At 41.8% G+C, this 24,202-nt stretch overlaps 1 protein-coding gene across 3 annotated transcripts in view; it reads right to left on the reverse strand.

Moving 5' to 3' along the window:
* Positions 1-21,534, reverse strand: part of ACAP2 (ArfGAP with coiled-coil, ankyrin repeat and PH domains 2) — a 68,084-nt gene extending 46,550 nt beyond the window's left edge. For all 3 annotated transcript variants that reach the window (XM_075507179.1, XM_075507178.1, XM_075507177.1), the window contains exons 1-2: positions 21,422-21,534; positions 951-1,008 (exon numbers count right to left, since the gene is read on the reverse strand). In XM_075507179.1, coding sequence (XP_075363294.1) covers positions 951-1,008; positions 21,422-21,474 — 111 coding nt within the window. In that variant the 5' untranslated portion in view covers positions 21,475-21,534. The remainder of the gene's footprint in view (positions 1-950; positions 1,009-21,421) is intronic.
* Between the last annotated feature and the right edge of the window lie 2,668 nt (positions 21,535-24,202).

A 24,202-nucleotide genomic window follows, 5' to 3' on the forward strand; every position in this document is an offset into this window, starting at 1 on the left:
AATGCTTACATTATTAACTACAAAAGCTAGAAATATTATTACAAGAAGTAACAAAAAGTCTTCAGACTTAAAACTACATTTGACACTGACTTTGTCTCTATCTTTCTGCAGCCAACTTGCAGCTGCAGGAACAAAAGTTCAAGTTCAAAAAGTAGCTAAGGAGGTGAACAACTGACATCAGCCTACCACATTAAAACACAGGCAAAAAATAATTTTAAACATTTAGCATAAAATTCTACGGAAAGGAGACTTTCTACCAGTGCAAAACAAAAATCAGCCACCCTCAAAATACTAGCAAAGAAAGAACAAAAGCCTCCAAGTACTGCTGGTTAGGAAACAAAATAAATGGCTTGTAAGGCACTGAAATGATGCTTACATATAACCTTTTATATACATGCACAAAGCATGACAAAAAGCAGGATGAATTTTACTGTAGTTAAATTCTCTAGACGAAAGTGAAGGATATATATACCTATCCCACTGTGACTGGGCAGCAGACTACCAAAGACAGAAAGCATAGACTTTAAATCTCTAAAACAAAGAGTATCCACATGTCCTCACAGTATGCAGTTGTCATAAAACCTAAGTTCTCAATGAAGGGGTGGCCAACTCCCAGCTTTTAACTGACATGAAAGCTGAATTAGTTTGCATGCAGCTCCCACTGTGGGGCTGAGCCACATGAGTGCGAGGGGGCCATAGGGGCAGAAGGGTATTGCACAATCCAAACCCTCAGCTGGGGGAGAAAGTGAGTTCACACTGGCTCTTGCTACTTGTTACTCAAGCTTGGGTCTCCAGGGCCCAGCTGTGCACTCAACCCAGATCCATTCCCTCTGCGAGAGCAGAACACTCGGTTTGCGGCCACTGCCGCTTCCCAGCTATGAACTTTAAAACAAAACCCAAACACATCTTTATATTTTTCAGAACAGACATTCTTGAAGTAAAAAGCTTACCTTGTCAAGTTTCAGTTCCAGTTCTGTCACATCTCCTTCTACTTCTTCTAAAGCTGCCCTGCATGGTTAAAAAAATGTTTTCCTGTAAAACTTTACATAAAAATACTCTGGGACTGAGGGGAAGGGGCAGGGACACATTAATTTAACCCATTTATTGCCATCACAGTTTTACTTAAATTTCAACTATAAACCAGCATAGATTTTAGAGAACCACAAGAATTGTAGAAAATTTGACAGTTAAAAGAAGAAAAACCTACATCACTGATAAAACATATAGCTTAGTAATAAAGATTTGAGATGAAGTTTTATTAACCCTAATATTTGACACATTGAAACAGGTTTCTTCTATTCTTGTATAGCGAATAGTCTATATGTTTGAAGGCAATAACAAAGGAAAGAAACTAAAAGTCTGAGTGAAATTTCTTAAGTAATTCTTTTGGTGACTCTCCTGGCTCAAACCTACAGCTATTTAATGAATGACCTTGCAATGAGATCATGAAAAATACAGCATTTGCCATGAGTCAACTGACTTAGCAGTAAGTTTGAAAGGCACACTTATTTATATCATTTGCCTCTAGTCTAGACTGGTTGCAACTTTCAGGCCAGTCAAATTTTACTTGCCAGTAAAAGTTGCTTTCATGAAGCATTTCTAAAGCATAACTTTTTTTTGCTTGAGAGATGATGTTTCCTTTGACACCTCTTTTCTTGCTTATTGCTACCTGAAAAAATAGGAGAAGACAGAGAAAGGATGACACTTTGTTCAGGGACATCATGAACATTGCTGTTCCATCAGGCTATTGCCTTGAGAGCTTGAATGTACTGATTTCTGGCAACAAATGCTACATTACAAAAATCTATTCAGTGAGGCTAGGATTTCACATTACACAGAGGTTGGCAGGAACAGCTGTATTCCCATCCCTTGCTCCCATCACGGGGTGCCTCATTCTTTCAATCATTCCAGCATAACCGTTCACGGAGCCACACTGTTCACCAGTAGTAGTCCGCCTTGGGGAAAAAAAAAGTAATAGGAAGTGTTCTGTAATGCTTTTTGGAAAACTGGATCAGATACAATTCACATTTCACTCCTACAAAAAACTCTTCCTGGAAAAAGTGAAGACAGGCAGGGAAGTACGATTTGGAGCAGGAATTTCTTAAGCCAGTTTTACCACTGAGGAGAGAGTACACAGAACCACAGCTCTACTGTCTCTTGCTAATTCTGTTCTAGTTCACATGAGTTCAAGCCAAGAACAAAAAAAAAAAAAGACTGGATCAGGCCCCAAACTCAAGAAAAGCAGTTTTTACAGGAATAGTTCTGAAAAACACTGCCAATAGCCTGCAGTTCTCAAACACCGAGCATGACATTCCCAGCTTTTTGCAGATTTCAGTAACACATAGTTGCATTCCAGTTTTTGTATCTAAAGGCATTCCCACAGTTACGTCCTAGGTTTTATATCTAAGCGCATTCCTGCACAGTTACATTTTGGCTTCTGCCTCTTCTCTAGCTTCAGACCATGAAGGACTTCAGGCAACATCAATTTCTCTTTTACTTTCTTTATTTTCTTCCATAAATTATTAGCTTTCATGAAAGTCTCTAGAGTTAAATCTTGTTTCAGAGAACATTATGGAGGGAAAAAAAAAAAACAACAAAGGAAGGAAGAGTATCTCAATATTTAGACTGCAATTTTGTATTCATTTGTTTATAATCACAGTGCAACCAATTTTTATTTGTTTCTTTGGCATTAACATAAAAGCATGATTAAGTAGTTTGTTTACAGAACTGCAGCAAGATCTGATAAGAATATTTTTTGTGTGTGTGTGTGTCTTTAACTAGCAAAGAATTCTAGCTCCACAGGACTCCATGAGCTAAAAGGTCTAAGATTCAAGATGAAGAAAGGAGATAAAGGCAGTTAGAGCAGGCAGAATGAAGCACAACACATCTGCTCAGTAATTAAAGCTCTATTCCAAGGGGAAAGTTTTAAGACAGAATAAGCTCAACTGAAAGAGAAGTAACAACAGAACATTAAAAGACCAAAAAGATGAGGGACAGGTCAAGAAAGAAGTAGTATAAAGCAAAGCAAAAAGGTATCATGGGAGAAGGGAGACATACAGCCCCTCCACCACCTGATTCATTGCAGATCATCTTTGAATGACCACAGGCCCCTGAAGCACCAGGCAGGTTCTCCGGGCTATTTCCCACCACTGCCACATGATGGAGGGAAGGCATGTCTGGGCCCTATAGCGGGATATGGATCAAACAGCTGTTAAGTTCCAGCCAAACCCCATTTTAACTCCCTGTTTGTTTGCATAGAACTGGCTACTTTCACTATTTCCATCATATACAAACTAATAGAAAAGTTATTGTCATGCAAACATATTCACAGTATTAGACCAACACTAGATTACAAGCATAAGAACAACAGAGAGGATGCCCTCAGACTATCAGAATACAGACACATATCTAATAATGTGTTAACACCATCTAGTCACAAAATTTTTTTTCATATTGGGTTAGGGAACACATTAAGAACAGCTGATCTGAGCTGTGCTATGTTAACGCTATCCTTGTTTTTCTTAATTTAATACTTTTTGAAGCCACAGAATACAAAGGTGCATTTCTCTCTCTAAAACATCTGTGTCAGGAATTACTTAAAGTTCACAGAAAATTGTCATAATTCTGAGAAAAATCTCATGTCCACAGCCAAGACCCAATCTCCAGCTATAAACACAGGAAGTGGTCATAAAACAGCTGAGAACCAAGTGCCAGACTTGACATGTACCAAAAATGTTGCTCCTTAGTGAAGTGGGAGCTGGGAGCAGGGTTTACATCAGGGTAATCTTAGCCAGAAGGCTCTGGCATTAGGAATAAGGAACAAATCTGCCTCAGTATATAAATCAAAGTCAAACATCTGTGGCTTCCCGAGATGTTCAAACACTGCATGGCAACACACAAAACTAGAACAGCTGCTTAAGGGTGGAGGACAACTTTTATAAATGAGCAGTCTCCCATACTCTTCACACTCCATAACGAGGACTCCCAGGAATGTGTTTCTCTCCTCTGATGTTCCTCCTCTCCTCCACCCCCTCTCCTAAAACACAGTTCAGTTTGCTAGATACAGCTTGCTGCACAGCCGCAGCTGCAATGGAGGAGGAATATAGGAGATGATGGAAGAAAACTCAAGACCTGCCTTAGCAGCCTTTTTAAATGAGGTTAATGTTCTGTTTAATATCTTTATCCAGTTCTGTTTAATGTCTTTATCAATGACCTGGATGAGGGGATCGAGTGCATGCTCAGCAAGCTTGCAGATGACACTGAGTTGGGTGGGAGTGTTGATCTGCTTGAGGGTAGGAAGGCTCTGCAGAGGGACCTGGACAGGCTGGATCAATGGGCCGAGGCCAATTGTATGAGGTTCAACCAGGCCAAGTGCCAGGTCCTGCACTTGGGACACAACAACCCCATGCAACGCTACAGGCTTGGGGAAGAATGGCTGGAAAGCTGCCTGGCAGAAAAGCACCTGGGGGTGCTGGCTGACAGCTGGCTGAACATGAGCCAGCAATGTGCCCAGGTGGCCAAGAAGGCCAATGGCATCCTGGCTGGTATCAGAATAGTGTGGCCAGCAGGACTAGGGAAGTGATTGTCCCCCCTGTACTCAGCACTGGTGAGGCTGCACCTCAAATACAAGAGGTGCAGCCACACTACAAGAGAGACATTGAGGTGCTGGAGCGTGTCCAGAGAAGGGCAACGAAGCTGGTGAAGGGTCTGGAGCAGAAGTCTCATGAGCAGTGGCTGAGGCAGCTGGGACTGTTTAGCCTGGAGAAAAGGAGGCTCAGGGGAGACCTTATTGCTCTCTACAACTGCCTGAAAGGAGGTTGTAGCGAGGTGGGTGTCAGTCTCTTCTCCCAAGTAACAAGCCATAGGACAAGAGGAAACGGCCTCAAGTTGTGCCAAGAGAGGTTTAGATTGGATATTAGGAAAAATTTCTTCACTGAAGGGGTTGTCAAGCATTAGAACAGGATGCCCAGGGAAGTGGTTGAGTCACCATCCCTCAGGGTATTTAAAAGACCTGTAGATGTGGTGCTTAGGGACATGGTTTAGTGGTGGACTTGGCAGTGTTAGGTTTATGGTTGGACTCAATGATCCTAGAGGTCTTTTCCAACCTAAACGATTCTATGATTCTATTCTCCGATTTTAATGTCACCAGTTACCTAGCCCAGCATATGACAAAGGAAAGCTGAACGCTCTGGTGCCCATCACAGCACTCCCCCCCTTAAGTGACCAGTGAAAGACTTGCTTCCAGGTTAAGGTACTACGGGACTCCAAGAATCCCAGGAACCAAACAGAAAGATGGCAACTAAACTCTCCTCTGGAAAGAGAATTGGTCACTCTTAGGCCACGAGCTGCAGACACATGCTAAGGAAATAACTTATTCTGGACTAAATCACTACATACTACTGACCATAAAGCCAAGCACACTGTGGCCACAGACAAGTGTCTGCTTGGTCTGTTTACTCTTACAGTGTAAAAGGTGGCAATGTTTAAAAGCATTGAAGTCAGCTATTCTTCAAATGATACCTAACTGCCATTGAAGCCACATCCCGCCTTTAGTCTTTCATTCATTCATGATGTTCTAGCTTGCATTTTTAGACTGCATTCCTGAAAGTGAGGAGGCTGGAATCAGTAGTCATTATAAATTAGATGCTGACAAAAAGCAAATTGGAGAAGTCAAAGGTGCTATGGATGATTAACAATTAATTATTGTTAATTCTAGAATTAACACATCCCACTATAAAAAAAATATTCAAAATAATAAAAAGCCCATTAATAAAATTATTTTCCCATACTATGGGGTTTTTTTAAATTTTAGTTGAGGAAAGTTTAAAGCCTAAATCTTAGATTCACCTCTTGAATATACTTTCAGAAGAATAGGAACATGTACACTGGGACTTCTGAATACATTCATGTATTTGGACTCATAAAAAGGGAATAACAGATTCTCACAATCACAATTTCAATAATATTACTGCTAAAGTCTTGTCTTCAAATCTTGGAAAGACACAGCTCTCCTACTTGCACATATTCTATGCAAAATAGCCCCTTAATGCACAACTTTGACTTCACTGCAGATGACATGTCCTTTCAACTAACATCCACTACAGTTCAATGGTATAAAGTTGATGTGCAAGACTAGCCACAAATTATCAATAGCTAAATCAAAGTATTTGAGTACACATATTCAAGTATGACTACATTCACATTTTCTTTAATTTACTGCAGTATAATTTCATGAGACTGGCTGTGTATATAGAAAAGTAAATAAAGAAGCATTACCATGCTCCACTGCCAGTGGAGAACAATTCAGCCTTGGAGGGAAAGAGAACATTGAACACGAACCAACAAGCAAATGGTACTGTGATTAACTCCTCTTTGTCCTCTTCAATTGTATTTCATTTTAAACTTTAAGGACATTAGGAAAACTGAGAAGCAGTTACAGAGATACGTACAGCTCACTAATTGCAAGGGCCAAAGCTGGATAAAGCTGGTTCATAACTGGCTAAAGTAAAAGCAATTGATCATTCTAACTCTCATGTTAAATACAAACCCAATACAGACACTAGCAGAGATTAGCTGCAAACTATTTGTGCATCCCACAGTGGTATCACAGTTCTAGATGCGTGTAAAAAAAAAAAAAAAAAAATCAAACTATCAAAATTACGAAGCACTCGTGCTATAGCTTTATGTGATACCAGACTTAGGTTTCAACCTGTGCTGCCCAGATTCAGTTGAAAAGGCCAGCAAGATAGCGACTTTAATCCTTTTGATCCAAATTAGACTGAAACAAAATCAGCAATGGAGTTGCTTATGGACCACTCCTAACAGTGACTGCATTCAGCATCCTCAGGGACAGAGGGAAATAGGAGTAAATCAGTCACTAAGTTTCTTATAATGGTATGAGAGACTTCAAAGCAAGATAACTTCAAAACACCTTAAAGACAACCTGAAAAAAAAAGCACTACTGAACGCGAAAAACTGGAAATAGGATGAGACACAGAGGTGCAAGATAAGAATATGCTCCTGATGATTTACAGGAATGTCTCCTCCTCCATGCCAGAGCCTATCAGGTGACAGACAGCAAAAAGGCCAGTCAACATCAATCAGAGGATGGGCTACAATCTGTAAGTATGATGGAAAGGCAAATTAAAATGCAGGTATACCACACAAGATGCTATACTTGCTCACCTAATTGGTCTGCTCTCTCTCCCTCCACACACATAGCAGTTGCACCTTGGTATCACACTTCAGATGCTAAGCAACTACTTACCGATTAGTTTAGAAACACCCACAGACTAACTGCTGAGGGTAAAATCAGGCCAGGGAAACACACACAACACCATGACTAATGCCACTGCTGTCAACATCGTATTTCTCTGTGCAAAGTCCTCCAAACAGAAATGTGTTGTGAACCTCACAGAAAAGACAAAATAGCAATACTGTACCAAACAAATAAACAGTCGGTTCTACTGGCGACACATTTCAAGCCTCCATGCCCAATCTGCGCTCTGCTAAAAAACCCAAGGATCAACGCACATTTCACCTACAAGAGGCTGTAACATAACACAGCTATGGCAAAAGGGAATAATTTTATGACGCTGTTCCACCCAAACCAAGTCGTAACTACTTTATAACCAATACTCCTGATCCTCTCCACTTTGAATGAGAATGGAGGATGGAAGTAGCACAGCCTTTCTGGGCAACCTGTTCCCACGCTTAACCCTCAGTGCATGCCATTTGCATAGCTGCATCTTTCAATCATCATCTATGTCTACTGTGCACCTAAAAACAAAACCCCACACCTATACCCATATTACCTGAACTCTATAATCTACTGGGTTACTGAAGACAGCAATTAGGTCCTCCACGAGCCTTCTTAGCCTGCAAAAGGCCACAGCCCTCATCCTCTCCTTGAACTCCACATACTCCATTCCAGTTGCCTTTAGCTGCACATCCTTAATTTTGGTAATATCTTTCTTTTAACGGCAGGGCCCCAAATTGGCCATAACACTCCAGAGTTAGCCTCATGACAGCTATATACAGGGTCATCATCTCTTCCCTCAACTTGCCAGCTATTCTTTTGCTAATGCAGCCCAATACATTGCCAGTTTTCACTGCCACACAGGCACACTGCTGACCGATGGTCCATTTGCTGTTCACCAGGATGCAAAGTTCCCTGTCTGCCAGCACAGCTGCATGGGGTTGTGCCTTTTCAGAGGAAGTCTTCACAGTTCTCTTGGTTAAACTTCAGGAGCTTTCTACCAGTGCTTTCCTCTGCCTTGCTGAGGTCCTTCTGAATGGCAGACCTACCCTCCAGCATATCAACTCTGCTCCTTCCAATCATTGTGTACTTCATTTGATTTCCTTCATCTCTAGTTAGATATAAAAAGGTATCTAGAGGCATCTTAACCAACATGCTAACAAGGAATATATTTGGTACATGTATAATGGCATCAGACAACCACAGATTAAAAAAGAAACATGACATATTGAGGGACAAAGAAGTCATACACTGAAAAATAAGGCCTAATAACCTTGGGTAACAGCACAGATACATGCAAGAAGAGTTTTATAACTTATAAGACGTGTCATAACCATTAATATGGTCTGAAGAAAGAATGCTGTTGTAGCCTGTCACAGAGCCTATTGAAGTCCTGGTTTGGCACTGCACAGATTTTTCCCTGCTGGCACAGAGCCCCTCCAGGCTGAGGAACAGAAAATGAATGCTCCCTAACATGCTGAGATAAATTTCCTCAGTCATGCTAGTACTCCTTACATTATTAATTCTTCAGTCATTGCCACAAAACATTTTATCAATAGCTTGGAAAAGCTTCACAATGTGAACAGTAGGACTTTGAATCAGAAATGTGACATTCTCTTCACCCCCACCCCAAAGTCCTAGAAATTTTCTATGAGCTTGGTGGATTGAAATATGGAAATGCATTTCCTGAACTGAAGATTATCATGTTGATGAATAAGCCAAGTTTTCACAGGTCCATAGCAAGCACTACCTGCATTTCAAATTTCCCCAGAGAAAAGAAACAAGAATCAAGTCCTGAATATTAGAAGACCCATTCTCCTACTCCTCCCAAGTCAGACTTCTCCTCCTATAAAACAATCAAATGAAATAAGACAACGGTATTTACTGAATTCACTTAATCATTAAAGCAAAAGTCTGCTTGTAGGTACCAGTTTTTAAGGTCGTCTTCACCTACAAAGTTTAGTTCATCCTCAGTAATTCATATGGTCTTTGATAGAACAAAGAAAGAAACAGGACAAATCCCTTTAGGATGCATGCATGCTTCACTTGATTTGCTCTTTACTGCAAGACTACACATGGCTCAAAAGATAATGAGCATTATAAACAAATCAGTCTTCAAAAAGGAAGAAGTTCTATTGCACTTAATATACATGGCTGAAAGTCAAACTGATTACCACTCAACTTGCAGCAGCATTTAATGTATCATACACAGTCCGGAAGGACATCTGTGCTACCTGCTGGCCCTAAATTCTCAAGATATTTCTCTCATTATTCTTTTGCAGTAAATTGCCAGAAATGCCCAACAGTGTTCTTTTCCCCAATAGTTTTGCCTAGTATTTTTTTCCCCTAAGTTTTTTTACCCCAGGAGAGCCTGATACTTACTGAGCCTAAGCAGGAAGTTAGCAATGCTTTTATTTCACAAAGATTCCGATAAGCAGGATTTTCTTCATCTTTCAACTTAAATGGTTTGTTCATTACGGGACAGCTGTTAGATGGGAACACAATGGTGACCATGAAAGCTTACCCACAAAAAGTTGATTACATTGCTAAACATAAACTCAGATAAAAATACAACACATCACAATACCTGTCCTGCACAACTTTGACTAGTAATTCCAACATCTCAAGAATGAGTCAAAAGCTTTTTAGGAGGCCTTATTATCAGATAAGGAAGTAGGACTATAGTATCAAGATGTTGCAACAAAAAAAGGGCAGCAGAAACAAGCACAAGAAACTGACAGTGCTGTGCAGAAACTTCTTGTTGCTGAAAACTTCCAAACATCATACGGCTGCTTTAATCTTTTAAATCTCAGCAACTGCCCAGGAGCTTCAACACAGAAGCAGCAGAAGGAATGAAGGATTTCAGCATTTGAAAACTCAAATATGTAGTAAGGTCAGGAAGTGGAACCATACATATAACCATCAAGCAACCAACTGGAAAGTATACGAGATAGGACATCCCTCCATCTAATGCTATGCCCTAACTATTCCTCAACATCTGGAGTTCCTAGTCAGATGCTAAGGAGTCATGTCAACTTTTCTTTTAAAAGCTATAAGTAATAACAATCTGAGGAAGAATGAAGAAATTAATCCCCGATTTGGAAAGCTACCCCTTACGTACCACAAATGCAGACAACATAAAAGACAAGGTAGCAGTGCCTGAAAAAGAGAAAGAGTAAGTATCACTAGATTCCCCCAGTATAGGATTCTCAGTATCAATATGTTCAGAACTGATACAGCAGGACTTAACCACCTGTACAGAAAACCTCCTATAAAGTAGAGGCAACTGGAGATCAGAGTACTCTGCAATTAATCAAAGAGCATTCTTTACAGCTATCATATAATCTTAATATGAGTCTTGTGTTTGCTTTGATTTCAGAAAAATAAGGCAATATCTGTCCCTTTGTTTTTTGTAGTCTCCTTAGTTGCTAACTTATACCTACTACAGTTAGAAAAGTACTGTTGCGACTAAAACACCGTAAGACGGCAAAGCCTTTATAACAAAAGCCCACCACGTTTGAGAAGAGCTAAGGACCATTAGCTCTCTACAAGTCTAGTTATATCAGGTGGATCTTCTTTACTGAAACCAGAGGAAAGTTTCAGATTTGCTATGAAGACTGGGTCCTCTGCAAGTATTGACCCTTTTTGTCCATTTCAGAAGCTGAATGTTTTGGTAACACGCTTTCACAAAATCAGAATGCTCTACATGACAGTCAGAGGGGAGGTTGCAACTTTGCTGCAATAGACAAATTCTGAACTTGAATTTTTGTTTATCTATTAGGTGTATACACACACACATGTATCTCACACTCAGTTACTGTAAGTGTGTTTTACATGTAAATTAATATTTTTATTGTGTAGTTTTATTGTTCCCTCATACCACAAAGAAACAGTCTTTGTTTGCCCTTTATGCCTTTGCACTGAAGCAGCCAGTCAAATGAATCCAATCTCAGGATAACAGAGCCCATCAGCATTAGGAGTAGGAGAATACAGAAATACAGTGTATTGGTGTTCTCCTCCAATTTACTGTTTTCACATTTGGAAAAGCCAGTCTCCTTTCTTCTTCATCCCTCTCAAATGATAATGAGTAATCTATTAAGAAAATAAGCATTTGGAATATTATAACATAAAACCTACAAAATGCATATGGCACACCCACAGCCCTGGAAAAGGTTTAAATATTCTTTGGGTACATTAAGTATCTTTTCTCCCATTACTTTTAGTCATCAGGAGATTTTAAAGACCCTGGGCTTTCATTCATCTATTGACACTAATTGCAGGTAAACTATTTCTCAACCAAACAGAGGCTTACATATCCTTTATTTATTACATACTAAAGGTTTTTCATCTCAAATCAACTGCAAATATTTTCAAACAAAACCTTGCAAGATCAATACTTACGATATAGTGGATATTTTGCAATAGTAGGCACATTTAACACTTATCTTGTCATTTTTCATCATTCATTTTGGGATAAATCAAGTAAGATAAACAGGCAAATATATTCTTCAAAATCAGATACTTGATAAAAGAAAGCACTCCAGGAAGTTAAATGAGTACTTTAAAAAAAAATAATAATAATTCTCCACAAACCGGAGATTCTTCTGGAGAATAATCCTGTAGAGAGGATGTGCACATGTGCATATACTTTTTAAACAGACTCCAGTTTAGCAACACACAAATTGAGCCAGAAGTTGCATCCTCAATGAAACATCAGAGATTCCTCAGTCATCTTAAACAGTTTTTATCCTCAATAACAACCCTGACTAGCAAAGCCAATACATTTTTTCTATTCTTGTAGTGTGCCTTATCTGATCAAATACTGGTATCTACGCATAGATACCCGAGTTAGTCATCTAAATCACCTTTGGAAACAAGAGTAGAAACATGCTATTTCCAGGGTGCAGTTCACCTTATCCTGACACGTATGGCTACAACAAATCAAGAAGCACTTGGGATAGAACTCTTAATCTTCATTAAGATTTGAAGGAGCCTAAGCCTAAGATCTGCCTTAAGAAGAAAGATGGCTACACAGTAGATGAGATGAACTCTACTTTTCCTGTTTAAGGAAGGTAGGAAAGGGCCCATTTTGTTAATTACTGAACTCTTTATACAGACAGGAACTCCAACTAACTTACGTGAATCCTACCAGTCTAGGAAAGACAAGATATAACCTATGTTTCCAGTTGAGCAGTGAGTCTTTTTAATGCCTTTGGTAGTCCCAGTTAAGATCACAAAGTCCAACACTGCTCCACCTACATTATTTTTCTTCTTCATCCACCCAGCTCTTACTTAGGTCGTCTTAAACCTAAAGTATATTAGCAACAGCATGTTACATAAAACCAATAATTTTGTAATAATACCATATGTTCTTTACATGAAAGTTCCAGAAGACTCCAGAAGTACCAGAAGACTCCAGTCAAATGCAGAGTCTGGCTACTTTCACGAAGTACTCTAAACAAACAAAAAAACCACACACAAGCTGCACCTTTCTGTCTTAACAATAAGCAACATTCAGTCTCCCATTACTGCCCACTGATGAGCAGCCATAGCAGCAAGGGAATCACTGGAGAGCTGGAGTCTAGGAAGGCATCCGAGAGTGGGACGGGTCTCCCAGCACCGACTCACACCAGCCACCACTGCTGTGCAAAGCGTTTGAGGGAGGCCTGAACCCAGCTCAGATCACTGTGGCAGTGAGGAAGGGGACAGAAGAGGCTCAGTACCTCCCTGGGTAGAGACCACAGAGCAGAAAACCAAACCCCATCTCCTATCTCAAATTCCACGCCTCTGTTTTGTCAGACAGAAGGGATAACGTTCATGGCCAGAAGTCAGACTCTGAATACAACATGCCTTTCCTTTGTACCAAAGGAGTTCATTAAAATTTCAATCCACAAAATGTCATTCTAGACATCAGTACACAAAAATGTTACATGATCTACAGCATTACATAAGTTATACATCTTTTTAAAAATAATTACAAGATCACTATAATTGAAGACTAGGATATTTAAAATGCACAGAAATGTTGAGTGTGTTTGATATCCATGTGTTCCTACTTAAATTAACATCTGGCACGCAGAAAGATGGAAATCTGGAATTCTTTTGCACAGAAGTTGTTTTTTTTTAAATATTGTCAGACTGAATACATTTCATTACATATGGCTTCTCCAATTTCTTTTTGTATTATATCCAGCTTAAAATACAAAAATACATTTTGGAAGTTTAGAAATTTCAAAATCACATTGTGCGAACTGATCACTAGCTCTGCTTTGTTTATTCACAGAAAATTGTCAGCAGAGGTCTTCCTTTAATGACTGTTACTGAAGGCATATCAAACTCATGAAAAGAAAAAAGGTAGTTTGTATGTGTGCAGTGACTACTATTAGACTCTCTCTCATGCCAAACCACAATACAATTATTTAAATCCCCATTACTATTGACATATGAACTCTAAAAATTATTCAAGAGCATCATGTCTGCATATTGTAGAGTCTTAGAATTTCAAACAGAAAACTTAAAATATCAAACAGAAAGCCTGATTCACAGAAAGATTCATGCCACACGAGCAAGATTGCCAACCATCTGACAGGCATTTTCCCTGTTCAAAACCTCCTCTCATTCATAAAACACTTGAAAGGACTATTTTGCAGCAAATTATTTTCTTAGTCTATCCTTGTGTCTTATCAGTTTGAAAATGTATACAGGACATCACTCCATAAATTAGATTTCTCCTCTATGTAGGCATAAGTTACGTACAGTGCATCAAAACAAAACAACTGATTTACCCTAGGTCTAAGGCCTAGCTACTTTTAATATTCACAGAGTAAATGTTCACAAAGTAAAGTAATTATTCTGCCACATATACAAGGACTCCTCTTGAAGAGATCATCAGGAAGGCAAAACAATGTTTCAGTCTACTTTACTGGACTGCTTAAATTTTTTTATTTTATGATCATAATGATAACATCTACTATTTCTCATATTCTTGATCTAACCTTTCAGTCATATTAAAGAGTGGCAAGAAAACCAGGTTCGATATTGTCACACAGAGAAGTACGGAAAAATCCTGCATATGTTAAAATAACTTTACAGTCCACATGCTAATCTGCATTTCCTCATAATGGTCTTCCCTTGCAGACAGCTACTTTAGCTGTTATTTTTGTTACAAATCTGCCACTATCAAAAAGCAAACCACCTAAATTACTACCTAAACTAACAGAGATATCTAAATCTCAAAGAAACAGCCCAGTATCTGCTCAAAGAGATCACAAATGCATCTACACAGTTTAAACTTCTATACATTTTTTTTAAAAATATATGGGGGGGGGGGTGGTGGTGGTTTGTTGTTGGGTTGGTTTTTTTTTTTGTGCTCCCTCATGACACTTCTGCATTTGTATCTCCTTGAGATACTAAACTAATTGATTTAGCCAGAAAGGCCTGCATCAAGACCCAAGCAAAGGGTTCTTGGCTCGAAACCATAATTTCAGTAGGAATGTTTCTGTAGACAACAAAAATTAGATATTTTCTTTTCCTTTTTCTCCCAAATCAGATTATCAGGATGGAGTTTGCTTTGGGGACTTTTTAGAGTGATTTACTATAGTAAACATTTACCAATAACTTAAGTCATATTGTTCACTGCATGAAGTAAGAACAGGAAAAATGCTGACTCTAAATAATACAGTTCTGACTGCAAGGTTTTCAAGAAGCCAAGCCTGAAAAAAGATCACAGGACACTGCTAACATAGGTAAATCAGCACATTTGCTATTCAGTGGCCAATAATTTCACAGATGCATACAGGAAAAAACAAAGCTACCCAAAGCCTGCCTAGTCCAAGATAGACAGATTTCTATTTTATAGTTGCCACCTTCCTAATGAATATTCTATTTACTAACCCTGCTTTCCAGAGATTTTAACATTGATATTCCCCCCTCCCCCAAATATAAAACTATCATCTCCATAACTTTAGTTCTTAATGTAATTACATGAGATGTGCTTAGCCAACATAAATGAGACACTCCAGGCTAAAGAACCAAACCTCTTCAAATCCATATTTAAAACTTGAATGACTGTTAAGAGCTTGTATAATTACAGTTATATTGCGCACACACATGCACATAAATAAGCTGTCCTTCTAATTCTGCAAGTACTCATTAAAGATCAGTTGCACAGGCTTAATTAATATCAGTTCTTCAGCAATTGATCCTGCTGCTGTGCTACAGCAACATTATGATAGCTAGCAGATTTTATTACTACTTCCACTGTAAGCTCCCTTCTCAGTGTGTGGCATTTTTTTAAACATTCCCAGATAAAAACTTTAAAAGTCCAAAACCAAGGAAATTAACATTTTAAGTTCCTATTAGCAATTTGAGATATAGTTAAGATTTTTCAGTTTGCTGTTACTTAACGTAAATTATAATCAAACAGCAAAGAAACAGAATGAGAATCACCATTTAAAAAACCCTAACCTTTGTAATTCAATTATGACAGCCAACTTTTTATTTTTTTTATTTTTTAATTAAAACAATTTAGGTGCACTAACCAAATCAAGACAACCTGATTTCAGGACACATTTCTCTCATCTCTATTAGGAAGGATTGTAACAACTTACTGTTAAATTTGAAAAGACTTCAAGAGATTTCAGTGTGAGAGATTTTGATGAAATGTATTTAAGAGGGATCTTCAATGGAACTTCTTTACTCTAGTATGATTACCCTAGAAGAAAATGCTCTAACATTGGGTCCTATCTTCCAATACATCCCCCTTTCTTTGGGTCAACTATTTTCTTAATGTACATTTGAAAGATGTAGTCCCAGATTTAAAAATAAATAAATCATTGACTAGAGTCTGAGTAGAACAGCACATTCACTGTAATCTCCACAAAAGCAAAGAATTAGAAATCTAGAAGTGCTCTGTTTAATTAACTCCATCAGACTCCTAGCAGCATGGACAGAGATGTTGTACACTCACCAGCATCCCGCTAAGACTGTCCTCCACGTCACTACACTTCAGCTATGAAAAGTGCTGTTCTACAATCACATACTGGAAATTATAAACGTAATAACCACAAAAGTATGAAAAATGGTAAATGCAAACTTACAAACAAATGTTTGGCAGCTTTCTTTTTTGACTTATTGTATCTTTCTTTTTCTGTACTTCTGCAATACTTTCCACCCTGCCTTGCCAAGTAAGTTATGAACTTGCTTTTCAGTCCCGAACACCAAGAGCAGAAAGCCCAGACCAGACATCTCTTTGTAAATTCCTCCTAAAACAGCTAGGTAAGTCTGAGCAAAAGAAACAGATTTTGTATGCGGACAGAGTTCTTGGTCACATACCTCAACACCTTAAATGTGGCTGAGTTTACCCACGTGAGCAGCCTCAGTGATTTCAACAGTACCACAACCACACACAGATTACCCGCACTATAAACACATGCTGAATAAGAGGGGTTTACTTGCTACTCGCGGTACTGTAACATGGCAGGTTAGGAAGAAGGCCACACTGCAGCACTGTACCCACTGGAAGTCAACACAGAAGGGACAAGTTTACTGATGTTCTGATTTCTATGTTTTCTTCAGAAAGTAATAAGCAGACCAAAGTATATCGGTTAGGCACATACGCTAGTTTTCTCTGACTACTGAACAAGACCTATTCCAAATAGGTTAAATAAGTTACTCTCTTAAATTACTCGTATTTTAAAGTGACAAAACATTTCCTGTTACCTGGGAAACAGATGCTTAGTGACTAAACTTAGGTTACACAGTCCTAAAGAGGAGAGAAAAAAAAAAGTAGAATCTAGAAAGCCATAAAGCAGCATGAGTGACCTATTCAGCCTGCATCCCCTACATAAGCATAAGCTGCATCTCAGCTGGCCCCATTTAGATAGGCCAGAATCAAAGCCACAGAAGAAAACCAACACACATACCAGGGAACTTCAGTGACAAGCCAGTCTTACTTACACTGCAGGCCTGCCTACACAAAGCAATGCTTTAGTCAATCTAAATGGAAGACTCCTCAGACAAGTCCCTTTGAAGGGAATACACCATAACCACCAGCTCTACCCATAAACTATCCATGATATACTTTTACTAAGAATGGCAATTGGCAACAGTTTCGTTTATATTCTTTCATCTACCTCGCTCATCCATCATCTGTTCTGCAGCTGGGGTCTCAGGAAGTGAATACAAAATTGAACACAAAAAAATTTTAAACTTCAGCAACAGTGACAGATAAGGACAAAGAAATGATCTCAAAAATACGCAGCTTTTTACTGATGCATTTTTAAAGATTGGAACAGACTGAAGTTTTGTCTAGAGTTCTTATAATTGCACACATAGCAAGCAACAGAATTTTGCTTTTCTATTATTTGTTGTTTATCAAGATTCTTCATGGTTACTTACAGCAGATATACTTCCACATCACTTAAACTTGCTTCTCCTTTCTAAAAATTTAGGTTCAGAGTGATCCACGTGGCTGCTACAGTGCATATCTCACTCATTAAGAGAAAATGTTCTTTAGTTACAAGAAGAAAAAACAAAAATGAAACATCAATGTAAAAGCCTGTTCCATTAAGCTGTGAAACTGAAATCCTCATTGTTTAAAGATAAGGAGAAAGTATTATTTCACAATAGTATTTGCATATCAAAAAAACACTCCAGGAATTCCTGATTATACACATAGAACTTGCCAGCACAGCTCAGTTCTTACTACTCAAGGACTGCTCCAAGGCCCCTCCCCAAGCAACTTCTTCATTTGATGGGAAGTCATCGACACACTATAAGAGAACTGCAAACGCATTTCCTTGCTAGATCTTTGGTCTGTCCATACTTTACGAGAGGGAGTCACGAAGGAAAAGCATGTGATTTCAGTGAGACTATTTTCAAAGCTTCAAAGGAAGAGTGGATTTAAAAAAACATGATTGCAAATTTGCAAAAACGTGCCTGAACTCATAGCCTTTTCCATTACCTTTTCCATAGCATTTTTGAAAGCAGTTTCTAAACCTCAAGTTTCCAACCCCAAACTGATCTGGTATGTCATAAGTTTACAAACCTAGTGATACAATAGGCCATCATTGCTTCAGGTTTTATAATTCAAAGATTTCTTTATCTACTGGGGGGGAAGCATGCCTTACTATGAAATAACGCACCATACTTCTGCCGTGAACCTTTATAGCCATTATTATCTAATCACATATCAGCAACTCAACAGTGACAACCCATGCTCCCTTCATACGCATTTTAAGCAAGCAAACAAACCTTTATTTCTTTGATTCGGGTAACTATGATATTCCCAATTATATCGCAAAGCCAAAAGAGATCAACATGAACTTCATGAGAAACAGATAAGCAAGAAAGCCATGTGTCTGAAGCTGTATGTAGTAGCATGTTTTAAAAGATTTAAATAAATAGCTCCCTGTGAAAACAGGGATTTGGTGACTCAGGAACTCTGATTCACTCACATCCTCCCAGTTCTCTCCACAACTATAAGAAAGTAAACCATGACATTTCTGTACACTATATGCCTCCCAACAGGTTTATTTAACTGCTCCAACAGGTATACTGATGGGAAGGATGGAGACTACACCCACCTGCTCAGCAAGGTCAGGAGAAAGCTGCAGCTCCGCTTTGCTATAAGATAAGGAACGTAGCACAAGAAGGTGCTTTATGTCCACACTACTCCCTGCAAAAACACTAGGACTTTGTAATGACCTTGCTCTACATTAGTGTCTCTACCATACCTTAATAATACCATTGCAGTAAACTTCATTTAGAAGGTTTCTGGTATTTGGTTCAGGTAATTCATATGAATGCTAGGAATGACCAAAGTTCTAAACAGCAAATACTAATGACTAATAATGAAAGATATGAACTTTTTTCAGAAATACTACATGATTTTTGCTTCATGATTTTAACCACTTCCTATCAGTTAAAGGTTGGAAGGATGTCTTGGTGGCATCAGGTGATTACACCATAAGATTTTCTGGAATTTCTTCAAAGGTAGTAGTATCAGAGACTGTCAGAAAGACTGCAATGTACTAGGCCCTAACAAAGGGTTTTCCAGTTTCTCTCCTTAAAGGAAAGGAATCAAGAGGGGCAAAAGGAGAATGGTACAAAGTGAGTTCAAATGAACTAGTATGTCTTAACTTGAAGAGACAGCAGCACACTTCTGCTCACAAATTTTAGTCACAATTTCTTGCTTTCTCACGTGTATTTATACTTCAGCAGGTATCAGTAATTAAAAAAAAAAAAAAAAAAATTATATTTAATGTATAATTCTATGGTTAAATTAAGCCAATCTAAGACTGCATTGTCACCAAATAGGGCGGACCCACACTAAACACAGTTGTGCCAGAAAGTACATATACTATGTATAGTATATGCATGTCCAACTTGGGGCAAAGTTTCATGGAACAGCTAAGCCAACGTAAAAGCTCCCTGCTGCTCAGGGGAGGTCTCACTCCCCACTGCCTTCCTCTAGCCTTGCTTCTGGCAGTGAAGTTTCCTCTTCCTCCTCCCCATAAGCTTTAGTAGGTTTCACACCCTGTGCAATGCTGACTCAACTCACTAACCTAGCAGAAAACTATCCAGTCTCTTCTGGCAGGGAAGCTAGCTCATTGAAGGATCCAACAATACAATACACAGTCACCAGAAAAACCCGTGGCAGAAGCAGCCAGGGACAAGCTGGCAGCAGAGACAGGAGCAAAGGAGGGAAGAACAGGAACTCCAACTTCTGCCAAGAGTAAGCCATTCAAAACTTCTTCTCCAACTTCCTCCGCAACCCAACACCACGCAATTGCTAAAGCTGACACAAAGAGGAGGCGTGAACACACAGCCAGAGACCAGAGGAAGAGCAGGACTATCTCCCTCAACAGCCAGAGCTCACTCAGCCTGTGCCAACCACAGAGCCACAGGTGCTCCAAACATGGGCTCAGCATGGGACAGGAAGGGGACAGCAGTGACGCATCACATCAAGTCACAGAGCTCTTTACTTCTCCATCAGCTAGCAGGGTGATACCAGGCACAGAAAGTGGGCCTATGTGCACAGACCAGCCACGCATCCAACAGAGAGGCAGAATTATGTTGAGTAGATACAATGGTGCAAAATATATATATATATATATGTGTGTGTATATATATATACACACAATGGATAAAAGCATAGGGAAAGATGAAGGGGAAAGTTGCCCGACATAAGCAGAAGTAAGCCTATAGCAATGACAGACAAGTGGTTGCTCGACTGGGGAAAAACAAAAGAGTACATGCCTTGGTCTGACAACGGGAAGTAAGATTATACTGAGCTTGTTTAGAACTAGTACCCCAATAGCAGACAGATTGAGTATGGACGCGTGCAGCAGACACAGGCAGGAGACACTGGGAGCTGAAGTGTAAGCACAACTCTGAAGAATCAGAGATGGACCACCGGAAAGTTCACACTCTCGAGCCTGAGCAGGCATTGCTTCAGCTGCTGAGCATTTCCTGCACTAGCTGCCTGCCACCCTTCACCCCCCCACATCTGCTCAAAGGTGGGTGACCCCAGCAGTGTTCACTGCAGACTGTGCTGCCTCCACGTGAACCCCAGACCCCCCGCATTGCCCACCCAGACGACGTTCCACACATGCTGCCCCCTCTCCTTGCACGTCCCACCTCCCACGTCCCCTCCTTCCCCCGAGCCCCCCACACCCCAACAGGCCCCTCTCCCACGTCCCCTCCTTCCCCCGAGCCCCCCACACCCCAGCAGGCCCCTCGTCCTACAGAGCCCCGCAACAGGCCCTTCCTCACGCATGGCCCCTGACCTCCCTACACAGCCCCTCACAGCCACCGCCTCCACACACACTGCCCCTGCCCTGCCACCCTACGCTCCCCCATCCCTGTCCCCCACAGCCTGTCCCACGCAACCACTTCCCCACAACAGCCCCAGCCCGCCACTCTCCTCAGAGCCGGCTGCCCACCGCTCGCCGCCACTTGTCACCCTCGAGGGCCCCCACGACTCCCGTCCCCACAGCCCGGCCCGCCCTAGCAGCCCCCTCCTCACCCTGCTGCGCGGCCTGTCACCCTGCAGACACCCAATCCCGCTTCCTGCCCCGCCTGCGCGACCCCCAGCACGCTGCCGCTCCACCGCGGCCTGCTCCCCCGCACGACCCCGCCCCGGCCCCTTCCCGGCGGCACCTGAAGCGCGGCGAGTCCTTCAGGCACTCCTCGAAGTCCACGGTCACCTTCATCTTCCCCTGCCGCGGGGCGCGCCGATGCCTCCCCTACTACTACTGCTGCTGCTGCTGCTGCTGCTGGTGGTGGCGGCGGCGGTGGTGGTGGCGGCGGCGGCGGGGCGAGCCCGAGGCGAGGCGAGCCGAGGCCGGAGGCCGGCCGCCGGGCGGGGCTAGGCGAGGGCGGCGCTCATGGCGGGGCGGAGGGGCCCGGTGGCGGGGCGGCTGCTGCGGGAACGCCGCGGAGAGCAACGCCTCTGCCCGCCTCCCGCGCCCAACCGCGACTGACGGCCCGGCCAGCCAATGGGAGGCAGAAAACACCAGAAACAGCCAATAAGACGCCGGAGTAGGCGGGGCTTCATCCAAATCGGCGTAGGGCGGGGGAAGGGCAGCCAGCGCATCCAGTCGCAGGAGCAGGGGAGAGCTCTGGCCAATCACGAGGCGAGAGGGGAGGGCATAACAGGAAGGCCGCCCAACAAGTGGGCCACTCAGAGGAGGCAGCCAACCGCCGGGTGCCGCAGGGATTACTTCCTCATCGGGCCTCCTAAAGAGTGACAGCCTGGTAAACCGCCTTTGGCCTCCCACCAATTGGCAAGCTCCATTGCCACGGCTACCCGCAAGACCAATCGCAGCGCTCATAAACACCGAGGGGGCCGCTCCAGCGCTGCGATAGGCTGGTCCGCCCGTCGCTCGCGGCGGATGACGTTGCCCGGGGGCGGGGCGCGACCGTGGCGGGCGGGGTTGCTGCGGGCGGGCGGGCCGGGCCGCGCCGGGCGGGCGCTTGAGGGGCTGGGCAGGGGCTGTCCGGCTAATCGTTTTTCACCGTTCTTTTTTTTTTTTTTATTAAAGCCATTAATTAAGTAGGGAAACTTTTCCCTCGGGGATAAGACACGCGCGGGAAGGCCCGGCCCGGCGCCCACCTGCGCAGGGGAGGCCCGGTCGCGAGCGGCCCGCGGCCCCTCAGCCGCCCGTCTGGAGGGGCCGAGGCGGCTGAAGAGGGCAGCCGGCCCCGCCGAGCGCTGGGCCGCGTCGTGTGGCAGAAAGCGAGGCAGTCGGAGCGGTGGGAGGCCGCTGGGGCTCCCGCTCCCGAAGGGAGGCGATGTCGCCTGCTGAGGGTGCAGCAGCAACTGCGAGCCCCCGTGGAGAAGTTAGAGCTGCGGATGCTCTCCAGCGTGTTTCAGTTCTGGATCTTGGAAATAACTGTAGATTTGTGTTACTTGGGGGAGACTCAAAGCTGTCTTTGAAGGAGAAACGCGAAGAGCAGGCCTTTTTCTGTACAAAGAATATCAAGTGCATGTTTGCGGTTTGTATGGAGAATATTTTGCCTGAGAATATTTTTGAAGGCTTTTCAGACAGCAAAAGGGCTGTATCATAGAGTGAAAAGGACCACGTTGGTCCTCTCCCACTTCATAGTGGAGGACTGCAGAACATTGCAGATTTCTCATCCCTTAAGAGAAGACAGAGGAAAAGCTTCAACAGGTTTGGCACTGCTTAGTGTTCCCAGATGTAAAAATGACAAAAGCAAAGGAGTGTCAGCCATCCCCACTCATTCTCAAAGGCAGTGACAGAGGAGTACAAGGTCCTATTCTCTTCAAGTTAAACTTGGCAAAGAGGAAGATATGTCACACCAAGTCACAGGCTCCGTCCTGCAGTTACAGGGATGCTGTGCTGGGAAGCTGACATGAGTTGATGTTCAATCTCAGCTCCTCCAGGAGTTTGAGGAGCTGCTGTACCTGCTCCCAGCGAGCCTGCTCAAGCCCTGCAGCCTTCACACCCTCCATCCCTCCAGTGCCCCATCACCTGCACCAAGCTTCACCTCTATATTTTTTACCCCTTTCCCTTATCCTACCCGTTCTCTCTTCCTTTTGGTCTCACAAGGAGAAAGAGTCAACATGGAATGATGGAGGGGAACGTAAGACTTCTTTCCTTTCCAAGAAGTTGAATGCCTGCTGTATCCAGTGTCCCTCCCTCGGTTAAGGTGTCCTTTCACAGGAGCAAAGGGAAGCTTTTTGGTTCAGTCAGTTGTGGTTTAGAGTTTCAAGGTTTTTTGCTTTTTTTAAGACTGGTGAAACATCAGATCCAAACTACAAGTTACCTAGAGGCAACGATTGTATATTTTTGTGAGCTGTCCCTCACCAAATCTAACCAAACTACTTACTGCTAGTTTGGTTAAGGAGTCGAGTGCATTCATCACACCCACATAGAAAAAGCAGCAAGCTAAATTTTTGGTATCACTTAGGCTGCACCTCTTGTGAAATCCACTTTTCAACTAAAGTGTGCAATTAAAAAGAGCCCAGCTCTTTTTTTTTTGGAATACAGTTTTACTTCCTAAGGAGTAGTTGTGTTAGTCATTTTCCATTACTCAATGCTAGTGAGTGATTACTCAATGCTGACCATGAAGAGACAGGCCTGTCTTGCTTTAATCCTACAACACACAAAGAAAATTACCTTGAAAAATGCAACCTTTTCTGTGGTGCTGCTGTCTTAAATTAATGGTTCAGGTTCCCAGATCTACCCTCCCATCTAGGTAGCCAAGCAACCTCAAAATCTGAAAGTGTGTACAAACTGATGTATATCAAAGTTACACTAAAGAGTACTTCCTCATTTGCAGTGATGAGGAAATTGCAATATTGGTAAATATTCATCTATGAACACACCTGCAAACTTTACAGTAGCTGCCAGTTTCTTCTAAAAAGCCCCAAGAAGTCAAACCAATACATCTAGTATTAGTCCCATAAGGCAGTGA

The sequence above is a fragment of the Mycteria americana genome, chromosome 7, assembly GCF_035582795.1.
Source record: "Mycteria americana isolate JAX WOST 10 ecotype Jacksonville Zoo and Gardens chromosome 7, USCA_MyAme_1.0, whole genome shotgun sequence".
In the NCBI taxonomy this organism is placed as follows: Eukaryota; Metazoa; Chordata; class Aves; order Ciconiiformes; family Ciconiidae; genus Mycteria; species Mycteria americana.